The sequence below is a fragment of the Cricetulus griseus genome, chromosome 4 (assembly GCF_003668045.3).
Source record: "Cricetulus griseus strain 17A/GY chromosome 4, alternate assembly CriGri-PICRH-1.0, whole genome shotgun sequence".
Classification (NCBI taxonomy): Eukaryota; Metazoa; Chordata; class Mammalia; order Rodentia; family Cricetidae; genus Cricetulus; species Cricetulus griseus.
The window spans coordinates 80,201,167-80,213,227 of NC_048597.1; the positions used below are offsets into that span (position 1 = coordinate 80,201,167).

The 12,061-nt window shown below is 50.2% G+C and overlaps 1 protein-coding gene across 5 annotated transcripts in view; it reads left to right on the forward strand.

Annotated features, from left to right (window-relative positions):
* Window positions 1–12,061, forward strand: part of Cyth3 (cytohesin 3) — a 90,278-nt gene that overhangs the window by 75,623 nt on the left and 2,594 nt on the right. For 3 of the 5 annotated variants that reach the window (XM_027413586.2, XM_035443149.1, XM_027413588.2), the window contains exons 6-13: window positions 213–293; window positions 3,196–3,308; window positions 3,486–3,634; window positions 4,683–4,794; window positions 8,887–8,963; window positions 9,041–9,112; window positions 9,207–9,361; window positions 9,575–12,040. In XM_027413586.2, the coding sequence (XP_027269387.1) occupies window positions 213–293; window positions 3,196–3,308; window positions 3,486–3,634; window positions 4,683–4,794; window positions 8,887–8,963; window positions 9,041–9,112; window positions 9,207–9,361; window positions 9,575–9,647 (832 nt within the window). In that variant the 3' untranslated portion in view covers window positions 9,648–12,040. Of the gene's footprint in view, window positions 1–212; window positions 294–3,195; window positions 3,309–3,485; window positions 3,635–4,682; window positions 4,795–8,886; window positions 8,964–9,040; window positions 9,113–9,206; window positions 9,362–9,574; window positions 12,041–12,061 lie in introns of those variants that run through there. The other 2 variants (XM_027413587.2, XM_035443148.1) reach the window with 2 other exon arrangements.

Here is a 12,061-nt window from a genome sequence, read left to right on the forward strand (position 1 = left end):
GGGAGGTAGAGGCAGGAGGATGAGTTCTAGGCTTTCTATAACCTAGTTCTACCTCAAAAGAACAAATAAAAATTGTAAACCACATTTACAATGCAGAGCATAGTTGCTTGTAGTCAGCTACCATTACTTGCAAAGGCCTGCCGTGGATATAGATGCCTTCTCTCCAGGTAACTCAGATGGAACGTGCTTGCTTTGTTTCTGTTCTTTCTTAGGGATGATTTTAATATCAAAGTTCTTCAGGCTTTTGTTGAGCTTCATGAGTTTGCTGATCTCAACCTTGTCCAGGCCTTAAGGTGAGTGGTTGCCTCGCAGGGTGTATAGATAGATGGGAAGGCTGGAGTGGCAGTAGCCATTGAGTCACTCCAGGTGACTCTGATGGACCCCCACCCCCGGTAGCACTGCAGTTCTGGCAGGTCAGCCCTTGCATTCTGTCCTGTGTGACAGTCAGCAGCCCTAGGTGGAAACCATATGTGCTCAGGAATGGACTGCATGCTTGCCTGGCTGTGGCCACTGCTTCTGCACTGTCTCAGTTTCTTTGTTGTCCTTCATTCTGGGGTCCCTGCACTTGCTGCTACCTTACTTGTTCGTGTGACACAGTGCCCTGATGAAAAGTGACTTAAGGAAGGTTCTGTCTTGATTCACAGTTTGAGGGTGCAGTCTGTCATGAGGCATAGCCGATGCCTAATGTGTAAGTGTAGATAATAAGAGATTTTGACAGCTTTGTAGAAAAAAAGCTGAGGCGATAGATAGATAGATAGATAGATAGATAGATAGATAGATAGATAGATAGATAGATAGATAGATTACTCTCTCCATTGAGCTTTATTGGGAGAGTTCCAGGCTCCCATCCATTTTGAGGCTTTGAAGCAACAGAGCCACCATGCAGAACACTGTAGGGTCCTAGAAAGGAAGAGACACAGCCTTCCATTCTAAGAATGGAGGGATTTCTTGTTCTTACAGGTTTCATAGAGACAGGAGGTAGGAAGGAAAGCTCTGGTCCATGGGATGATGCCATCTACATCCTCATTTAAGCCTTTTCTGGAAACACCCTCAGAGGTAGACCCACAGGTTTGTGCCTGTGGTCACTAGACTTAGCCTCAGGGCCCAAGCATATGAGTGTGCCAAGAGGATAGATTGAACCATCAGATGTCATTCTGTGGTCCCTGATGTGTGTGAGGAAAGCCCCTGTCACTGTAGAGTATATGTGAGTGAAGGGGGATGGCCCTCAGTGTTCTGGTTCCCATAGTGTGCTCTGTGGATTCCCACTCAAGTTGCTGGGTCTGCAGTCTTGAGCAGATGGTGTCTTGTCTTCTGTGATAGCATGGCGTTTGGACTGGATTTTTACCTGGTGTATAGGAAGAGGTAACAAGGACTGTCCTGGAGGAGTCACCCCAGAGTGTTCCAAGCTAAACATACATAGCCAGCCTTGTCTGGTCGTGTCTTCATACCTTCTCCTCCTGCCTCTGAGGTTGTTCACATGGCCTTACTTCAGCTGCAGACTGGAATGTTGGCAGCCTTTGGTTGTGGTCCTTGGGACACTGCCTACCAGTTCAGCCTGGACTGAAAGGCTTGCTGTCAAGAAAGCCATACAGGAGTCTTACAGACCTGGTTAGCTGATTTTAGGTTCAGTTTTGGAGGACTATATGGCCAGAGAAAGGCTCAGACCTGATGAGCCTGGAAGACTGGTCCATGGCATAGCCCTTACCACCGTGGTTCTGTTTTTCTGTTACTCTGTGTCTGCCTTAGAGTCAGAGGGCAAAGTCTGAGGTGACCTCTCCACTAGACTAAGGAGAATGAGTAGCTGCTGCCTACCTTGGGTTTGCTGCACTGGATTCTGTTGTGGCTGTGCCTGGCCTGTAGCACTGTCTCCTCTCTGCCCTTGGGCCAACAAGTGATGCAAGTGGGACATGCTCAAAATGGTACCAAGTCTGCTATGGGTATGGGGAAGATGGCAGGCTTGCTAATGCTTGTTTGATTGCTTCTGCATAGAAGCAGGCTGCTGTGGGAATAAATTGTGAGGCTAGATAAGAGGTCCTCAGACTAGTGGGCGGAGGGTGGTCATGGTGGGATCAGAACTGAGGAAGATGCTCTGGTGGAGGGGGGGAGCAAGGAGAGCATGTCTGTGGTGCTTTGCTGACCGTGTGGGGCAGCGTGGGAAAGTGTCAGAGATGGGCCTTGCTCTAGTGGCTCCTGCAAGTGGGAATAGGAACATCAGTGTGTGATGCTATTGAGCCAGGATCTGACAGAGTGAGTGCCTGATTGTGACTGGAATGCCTCTGGCAGTGGGAACAGTGGCAAGGAGGAGGGAGTGGTGAACAGTCCTAGAGGAAACAGTCCTGTTCACCAGTCTGCAGAGGAGGAAGAGCCCAGGGAAAGAACAGGTCCTCTCCTGTATCACTGAACTAGTCATGTCTTAATACCCCAACAGTCCAGATGTTTTCCTGCAGCCTGTAGATCCAACCTGAACTTTTGTCTTCATACTGAGCCATTGTTGCATGGCTGTCCCTGAGCAGCTGGATATGAGCTTCACTGGCCAGGGTGACTCTTGAAGCTGCACAGCCATAACCTTTCACTTGGTACTTAAGGGAAGCAGGTGGAGAATGCTGGTGGGTACCTTGTAGCCAGAGAAAGCGAAGCAAGGAGTTGGAGATGCGGGGGAGGAGCTACAGTGTCACATAGGGCACCTTAGTGGGAGAGGAACTTCTGAAGACAGGAACAGCTATGTGCTTGGGCCTGGTCCTTGGTGGCAGGAGTGACACAGCAGCAGACTGTGACAGTGGCCTGGAAGGTGTGGGTGAGCCCTGGCTTCTGACTCTGACCTTGCCTTGTGGTGAGTTGTTCTGAGAGGAGACGATCCTTCATCCTGTCAGAACTGGAGCTGCCATGGGGATAGAGGGCCCTGGTATCACCTGGTCTGTGTAGGAGGTGGTAACATGGGGGGCAAAGCATGCTGGGATCCTGTTCAGGCTTGAGGCATCTGCAGCAGGCTTGAGGAATGGCTTGAAGTTACACAAAAGGAGCAGACAACAGTCTTCACTTGTTGAATAGGAGGAAACAAGCTGGCTCCGTGGCAGCTCTGGGCACTCAGACTGAGGAGGCTATGCTCTTGCTGTGGCATGGGGCAAGAGCTGCTGGGGAGCCTGGCCAGATCTCTCCTCTCAGGGTCACTCAAGGAAGCATCCTCTGTCTTTACAGGCAGTTTCTATGGAGCTTCAGGCTTCCCGGAGAGGCGCAGAAGATCGACCGCATGATGGAGGCCTTCGCATCACGATACTGCCTGTGCAACCCTGGGGTCTTCCAGTCCACAGGTCAGCAGCTGCCACATCCCAGAGTTGAGATGCTCCCACCCATAGCTCCCATCACCCCCACTGCCCCTGTAGGGAACCACCCCTCAAAGTGGGCAGGCCATTCTACCAGCAAGGTTCACTCTCCATGTGGAAATGCAAGCTGAGCTTGAAGCCTCCCCATCTTGTGTCTTGTTGCAGACACATGCTATGTGCTGTCCTTTGCCATCATCATGCTCAACACAAGCTTGCACAACCACAATGTGCGAGACAAGCCTACTGCCGAGCGCTTCATCACCATGAACCGTGGAATCAACGAGGGTGGGGACCTTCCCGAGGAGCTGCTGAGGGTGAGTCCACAGGCAGCTTCTCAGCTGGGTGTTTGTCCTAGCTTCATTTCTGGTGCTATGATAAAATACCGTGACAAATGTAATTTTAAGGGAGTAAGAGTTTATTCAACTTACAAAGTCTAGCTTACAGCCCGTCATTGTGGGGAAGTCAAGGCAGGAACTTGAAGCACCTTATCCAGTCCTGTCAAGAGCCAAGAGAGTGCACATGAATGCATGCATGCTCAGCAGTGCTCAGCTCGGACCCTGTTTTTATGCCCTTTAAGGCAGCACCCACTGTTAGGCTAGACCGCCTTCCTCACAGGTCAACCTGATCTAGACAGTCCCTCATTGAGACTTCTTCCTCATGTGATTCTAGATTGTGCCATGCTGACAATTAAAACTAAACATCACCATCTCCTTCCTTGTTGTCATTTATGGGGTTTTCCTACTCGTGGGGGCAGGGGGTGGTATAGGGATCAGTGTTGAGTTTCTCTGCTTTAGTTTTTACTTACTATTTTTAGTGTGTGTATGTGCATTATGTATGTGGCATGTGAAGGTCGGAGAACAACTTTGTAGAGTTGCTTCTCTCCTTCATATGTGTGTAAGTTCTGTGGATGGGACGTATGTTGCCAGGTTTGTGTGCCTAAGTACCTTCACCTGCTGAACCATCTCACCATCGCTGGGTGCTTGTTGTTGTTTGGTAGCAGGGTCTCTCACTGGCCAGTAAGTCCCAAGGATCCTCCTGTCTCTGCCTCTAAGATGATAGACATAAACTACCAAACCTAGGTTCTTGTTTACACAGGTGCTAGGCATCTAAAATGGGGTCTTCATTCTTTGCAGGCAAGCATTTCACCAACTGAGCCATATCCCATCCTCTCAAGTTATTTTTAAGTCTCCAAATACTTGTAATCCAATGAAAATCAGTAGCACTGGTTTGTTGATTTCAAAGGTGCCTTCTAAGTGTCTCCCTAACCTTCTGGTCTCAGCTGTGTGGCATTTCTGTGCAGGAGGGAGAGAGGGTGGTTACTTCTCATTCCAGTCCCTGATTGGCTTTGCTCCTTTCTTACAGAACTTATATGAAAGTATCAAGAATGAGCCGTTTAAGATCCCAGAAGACGACGGGAATGATTTGACACACACGTTCTTCAACCCTGACCGAGAAGGCTGGCTGCTGAAGCTGGGTGAGCCTGGCAGGGTGGGACCTGCGCCCACACCCCTCCACCCACAGCAGCAGCTCCCAAGGGCTTCTTGCCCTGCTCCTTCCTTGGAGCCACAGCCCCCACTACAAGGCAGAAAGATTATAAAAAGAAAAATTCAATCAAGCCAGAGCCCCCTCTGGGCAGCCACACATCCCAGCACTGGTGGCTGTGTCACTGAGTTGTGGCCTTCCAGAGTGGGCCATGCTTGCAGCACCCACTGCACAAGCCATCCCAGAAAGCTACTGAGTTAGCGTCCATGTGAACCCCGGTAGCTCTCTGCCTGAGAAGCAAGTGCCTTTATCTCAGAACCTGTGTGCTTTCTCGTGCTTTGGCATGGCTGTGATTCTGACGAGTGGTTTAAATGTGCCTTCTTGTTGTTTTCCTTCTGCCTGTGGCTCCCACCTTTCTGTTCTGTGCCGGGCTGTCCCTGCTTGTCCTGCGTTAGGAGGTAGGTACCCAGTGGCTTCCTCTCCTCCCCAGCGGCTCATTCTCTCCCCACGTTGGTCTGTGTGAGGCTCCAGTCTGTGGTTGCCATTCATCTGATCCATTTGGCTTTGGACTTGGCTGGGGCAGCGTCATGCAGGTGTAGTGTGTGTGATACCCACCCATCAAGGGCAGGGCCCAGAGCACCTGGGACCAGAAGCGCATGGGGAGACTGTGTGGGAACAAGCTTGCCCCCAATCTTCAGAGTTCTGCAGCAGTGAGGAAGCTCATAACCAGCCTGTCCTTACAGTGCCACCTCCAACCTCCCACTAACCAACAGTGTTCACACCTGTGCAAAAACTTCCTTATTGGAAACAATAATTTTCCTGCATTTGGGACATTTGAGATTTTTAGGCTTCATTTTGACTCTGGGGGTGATGAAAGTACCGTAGATTGACAGTAAAGCCTGTGACATGTGACAGCACCCTGTCCAGGTAATATTAATGCTGTGTAATAAGAAAGACATGTGGAATAAAATTCTGATGTTTTAAAAAAGATGGATAAAGGGAGGATGGGCTGTAACATGGAGACTCGTGGCAGGTACAGTTGATGGCGTTCTCCTGAGGGTCTGCTGTTTCCCTGTGGAATTTTAGCCTTGGCTGTTGCTTTTTGGCTTTGCTCTCATTGTATCAAAGTTAGAAATGTTCTCAATGTTGGCCTTAAAATCTAGTACAGTAACTTTGAACTTGGGCACCTGAGTGACTTAGACACACACTGAAGTCCTCAAGTCACACTGCTTATGGACTTGGACTTGAGAAAAGAGGAAGAGTCCTGAGCCAGCACCAGGAGCCCCTCGAGGGACGATAGCAATATCAGCTTCCTGGCAGTTCATGTGGCTTCTGCCACTAGGAAGATTAAAGTCCCTAGGATTAAAATGAATGAATGAAATCAAGACCTAGGCCAGCTTGTGTTTTCTCACCCGTATCCTGGTTAGGCATCTCAGCAGGCCATGAGACCAGTGTGCAGAGCACTTGCACTTTGCTGCTGGTCCGAGCCTTGACCCAGTGCAGCTAAACGCAGGGCCCTGAGGTCCAGTCAGTGCTGGCACTGTGGGCTGCCTCACACCAGCAGCCATTGGCTCCACTCTGCTCCAGGGGTAAAGTCTAAGGCCAAAGCCGGGATTACATAAGGCACTATCCATAGATAGCACCCCAGCAAGCTGGTGGGCAGAATTAGCTTGCACTGGCCTTTTCCAGGTGCCTGATGCCCATAGGCACTTCTGCCCAGTGGTTTCCCTCAGTTGTGTGAAGAAGCCCAGACCTAGCATATGCCACAGCCAGCTATTACTTGTTCAGACATGTCCAGAGGGTAGAAAACACTCTAGAAGTGTTTTGCAGTCTTGGTGGGGCTGTATACAATGGTGGATTTTGAGCCATTCACTTAAAAAACATAGGATGTAGTTAGAGTTATCATGGAAGAACAAGTGTATGTAGGCATGCACGTGTTAGTGTGTTTGTGTGCAGCCATGTGTCTCTACCTACACATGCTTGGTAACAGCAATGAAAGTGAAAATATAAAAACATAAAAGTGGGAGCACAGCTCCTGTGCACGGGGCTGAATGCAGGATTGGTGAACTGAGGACATCCCACCACCTTGTAGAGAATTTGCTGTGGCTTCAAGTTTTGGCCATTGCCGCTGCTAGGCTTGCATCTGAGCCAAATGGGATCCCTGCTGGGTAGCCTAGAGCCCAGCTGACCCTGCTCAGTGTAGGCACCTACTGACTGGGTCCCCCAATCACCCTAACCGTGGGAGCAGTTGGGATGTCCTGGGTACAGAGCCAAGGCCCTCCATCATCACAGATACCTCTTCGGGCAGCTGTGCCCCAACACCTGGCAGGCCCGGGAGCATGCAGCTGAGCAGAGCACATGAGGTCCCATAGCCATGTAGGAGCACAGAGGAAGGGTGGGCACTTGGCAGGGGCCACTGCCACACAGAGACCTGGAGCAGCTCTGCCAAAGGGGAGCCCAGGGCTGGGGAGGGAGAGAAGAGGGCATTTGGTTGGTTAGTTTCCAAGAACCTTTCTGGCTATTGTTGGGAAGGTGCTGTAGGCCGGAAGCCCCAATGTAGCTGGGATGACTGCAGTTTGAGTCGCTGAGGGGAGGAGAGGCAATACACTGGTGGTTTGCACCTGCATGGCAAGCTGGCTCTAACCTGATGCAGTTATCGCCTTGGCCTGGGAGAGTGCCTGAGAGAAGCTAGTGTGGCTAGAGCTTGGCATTCCTTTCTCTGTTCCTCCTCACTGGAGGTGTTTGGGAAAAGAGGGTCTAAACTGAGGTTCTTCTGGGCCCCTGCATGGGATTTCCTGTGAGTAATGGTGGGGCAGGCCCCAAGTGAGGGCAGTGAGGAAGCTGTGATTTGAGGAGCAGGGGTTTAGGCCAGCCATCCGGAAAGATGGTGGGAAAAAGAGGTCTGACTGCAAGCTGGAGACTTCTAAGGAGGTCCTTACAACAAGAGGTATGGTGTGGAGGCGGGCTTTGGCTTGGGCTGGCCTGATATCCCACTGTGCTTTGGGGATTCCCCACTGCCCTGCAGACTCTCCACTCTGTCAGGAAAAAATTCTCTCCCCTGTTCCTACTGTCACCTGTATTTGGCTCTCTGTAACTGGAAGGCCCACTCGGAGCCTGGGAAGTTCCTCCTTCACTGTGGGCACCTCTGTGCCTCTTGCAGCACTTCCCAGTACCTTTCATTGGCCTGCAGAGTGTAGGAGGCTGCAGCTGCAGCCCCAGCCACACTCCCCACATCCTGGCATGTTGTAGAGGAAGCCAAGCCAGTTCCTCTGTATTGCCACTGTTAGTTCCAGAAGCCATGGGGCAGGGAGGGCCATCTCACCTGGAGCTCCTGGTAGCCCCTGAATTGGTTACCACAAGCAGCTTTTCCTCTTGTTTTTTCCCCTAACTCCTTGTCAAAAGCAAAAGCTGTCAGAAATAATTTTGACTGACAGTAAGTTGGGGTAGAAGGGTTTTTTCCATAGTAAAGAGCAGGTACAGATAGCCTGTGTGTGCCTGCATACTTGTGTGTGTGTGTGTGTGTGTGTGTGTACACGTACGTAAATGTATACATGTGCTCCAGATCTTGTTAAGAGATTAATTCAATCTAATAATTCCCTGGGCCAAGAGTAATTGACTTTGATGGATCCCAGGACTGCTCAAAGTCCCAGTAATGCGATAACTGCCCTGATGTAACGGGATTAAGCCTGGACAGAACTGGGTGAGCCGGCACTGACTTCATCGTGTTCATTTCATGGGGGAAATTACGCCCATCCATTACAACTAACTTTTCCAGGAAGCAGATTTAAAAGCAGTATGTGACCTAGGGTGACCCTGGGTGGCCGTGGAGAGAGGGCACCTGAGTGGGCCCTGGGGGGGGGTGCATGGGGGCCCCAGCCCTGCACCCAACCATCCTGGATGGTCAGGCCTCATGGCTTGCCCTGGACTTTCTAATGGGATGGTTTGAAGAGAAAGGAAGCCGAGTCCTGAGCTTGGCTCCTTTGACAGGGCAGTGATGTGGTGGTAGGGGAATTCTGGGCCCCTCTCTGGGCCCTTGGGCTCCAGCTGCCTGGGCACCTGCCTCACAGGGCTCTTCTGCTCTTAGGGGGGCGTGTGAAGACCTGGAAACGGCGCTGGTTCATCCTCACAGATAACTGCCTCTACTACTTTGAGTACACTACGGTAAGTGAGGCTGCATATTCTCTACAGTCCTGGGGACCTCAGCCTGTTAGGCCTTGCCTCACGCATCTCTCTTCCAGGACAAGGAGCCCAGGGGGATCATCCCACTGGAGAACCTCAGCATCAGAGAGGTAGAGGACCCTCGGAAACCGGTACGAGGTTTTCCTTGCCTGTGCCTCTTCACTCTGGGTCTTTGCAGCCTCCCCTCCCTCCCTGCCTGTGTGACGGCTCTCTTCTCTCTACCAGAATTGCTTTGAGCTGTACAACCCCAGTCACAAAGGGCAGGTCATCAAAGCCTGCAAGACAGAGGCAGATGGTCGTGTGGTGGAGGGGAACCATGTTGTGTACCGGATCTCCGCCCCCAGCCCCGAGGAGAAGGAGGAATGGATGAAGTCCATCAAGTGAGTGAGGACAGCCAGGCTGATGAGTCCCGTGGGGAGCAGGCGTGTGTGTACACACGTGTGCATGTTGGAACCCTGTACTCAGTATGTCAGGAAGGCCAGCCTGGCCACCCCAGACCTATACCTGCTGCTTGCTTGGCACCTGTGGTGTGGTGGGGCTGGGCAGCCAGGCTTTGCGGCAGCTACAACACACTATCTCCCTTTTTCCCCCAGAGCAAGCATCAGCAGGGACCCATTCTATGACATGTTGGCCACGAGGAAAAGGAGGATTGCCAATAAGAAATAGGTAAATGCCAAGCCCCAGACTCCATAGCAGATGTGCTGGCTACTCACAAGCAGCAGGACGAGGGGGCAGTGTGGTGCCCATGTCCTCCAGAACAGCTAGCCAAGACCCAAGCCCTGAAATCCTCGTGCTGTGCTGTCCTCGGGGATGTTGGTCAGCTGTGAGTGTTTACTTCTGCACTATCCTGCCATTGACCTTTGGGGACCCTTGTCTACAGAGCACTTGGTGACACAGCCTCAGGACCTGCACAGCCCACATGGGACTCCTTTTCTGGAGCCAGAGCCTCATCTACACCATGCCACACCTGCTCTTTTGGGCAGCATTAGCTGTTCTAGAAGTCACTGTTTTATATCAAAATGGGAAAGGAAACCTACCACTTTTTTATTCAGAATTTTTCTCAGATATATAGGATTATAGCTTTTATATGCCTTTTTATATTCTGAAAATTACAATGAAAGATACTTAATTTCTAACGGTAGTATTTTTAGAATGGCAGCTATAAACTTAACTCCTGGACACAAGTATATACTGTGCACTGAACACAGTCTATATATGCAGTCTCCAAGCACTTGAGTTGGAGGAGCTGGGGGCCTGATGTGTCAGGTGGGGCACAGGCAGCCACTCTGGGTGTCGAGGCACTGGGGTAACCCTGAGGACCAGTATGCGTGGGAGAATGCAGGTGTGGCTAACTGCCACTTCTACTCATGTGCTTCTCTAAATCACTAAAATATGGTATGGCTCGGGATGTTTATTCTGTCAGTGTTGAGGCCTGGGAAACTGTTTGACCTTTACACATGAAAGTTTCATGTGGTCCATCTGCATCTGGCTCATGTTGGCTTTGGTACTTTTGTTGCTTGCTTTTCAAACTTTTGGTTAAGTGCTCACTGACATATTAATTAGGTCCAGTATTTGATGCAGTGCCTAGGCATGAGCAGCCAGAAGTAACCCACCTATCCTCTGGTAGTGCCAGGTTCTCCAACATTTGGCATCCCTTTGGAGGAGGGGAAGAGCTGACGATGGCACTTAGAGAAACCAGTGGCACACAGAACCCCATATATACCAGGGTGTGATTTCAGGGTACCGTGTGCTTGGGCTGAGAGTGGGCAGGGTGATCTGACCTTTTCTGTCGCACTTCTGGGGAGGCCTGTTCATAATTTGGAGGACTCTCTTGGGGGCTACATGTGGCTTGTTTCGAAAATGGCCTTTCCTGCCTAACTGCTTCCCCGCTTTCTACGTACACACACCTGGGGCTTGCATCCCAAGGGTCCTTGAATGCACTTAGATGTGACTTTCTGTGAGCTGTCTTGAGGCTCGGCCTCAGAGGTAGCTGTCACATAAGACTTTTTTTTTTGGACATGGGGGATGTCAAGGTTCATGTACCAGACTGATCACTTTTTAGTTTATTCCCAAGCTTCTAGGCTTTTACTTTTACTAATACCTCAGATCTGAAACCTTTGTTTGAGCTGCCTGGCTGGTGTGTATGCAGCTTGGCTTCCAGTCTTCCATGATCCCTACCCCGAGCCTTCATCACCTCAGACCACAACTCGCTGCTGGTTGGGCACCTGTGTGTGTGAGGTCAGGGGGACTGGCATGCCTCCATCAGGACTCTGGTTAGTCTGCTTCTCATGTCCAACCCAGGTATGGTCCTGGGGATACAGAGCTCTCTGTTGGATGTTGATGTTAAGCATGAGGCCACATGATGGTGGCTTTGAGGGGACTTTGCCTGATGGCTGTTGGTGCTAAGAATCCTAAGTTACTGGCTCTCAGAGTATCCATATGGAGTCACCTAACTCAGGTTTTGTTGTGACAGTATTAACCCCAAGGGCATCTGGCCACTTCCAGGGCTTGCAAAAGGTCGGTCATACTCATGCCCTTTGTCTGACATCATGAAAGCATTAAGTCCTACTCTGGCCAAAGACAGTTTCCTGTCCTGCTGGGCCCTGACCGTCATTTTCAGGTGTAGGTAGCCTGGCCCTGGAGGTGTCAGAACACTTGAGGGATGTGGTCCCATAGTCTACCTAGGAACTGTTGGAGATGCTCCAGCCTTCTATGCTTCATGTCATACCGATTTTCAGAGCTACAGCTGTGTTTTGCTGACAAGTGAGGTCTGTTACAGACCGAAACCACAAGTGATTTCTTTTTATCTTAGAAAACATTTCTATTTACAATAAATAGTTGCTATGTAAATAATGTACATATGTATTAATTTCTGCAGTGTTTGTTATATACAATGTACATATTCCTACAACCTGCATGAAGAAATATCCTATTAATGTTATCAGAATTTCTGGCTATTTTATTGCAAAGCAAACAGCTAGTAAAATGGAGGGCTTACAGCTGGTCAGAACTATTGCAAATACTGTGTTCCCTAAATAAAAACATACTGCTAAAACAAACTGCTTCAGACTCAATTCTTT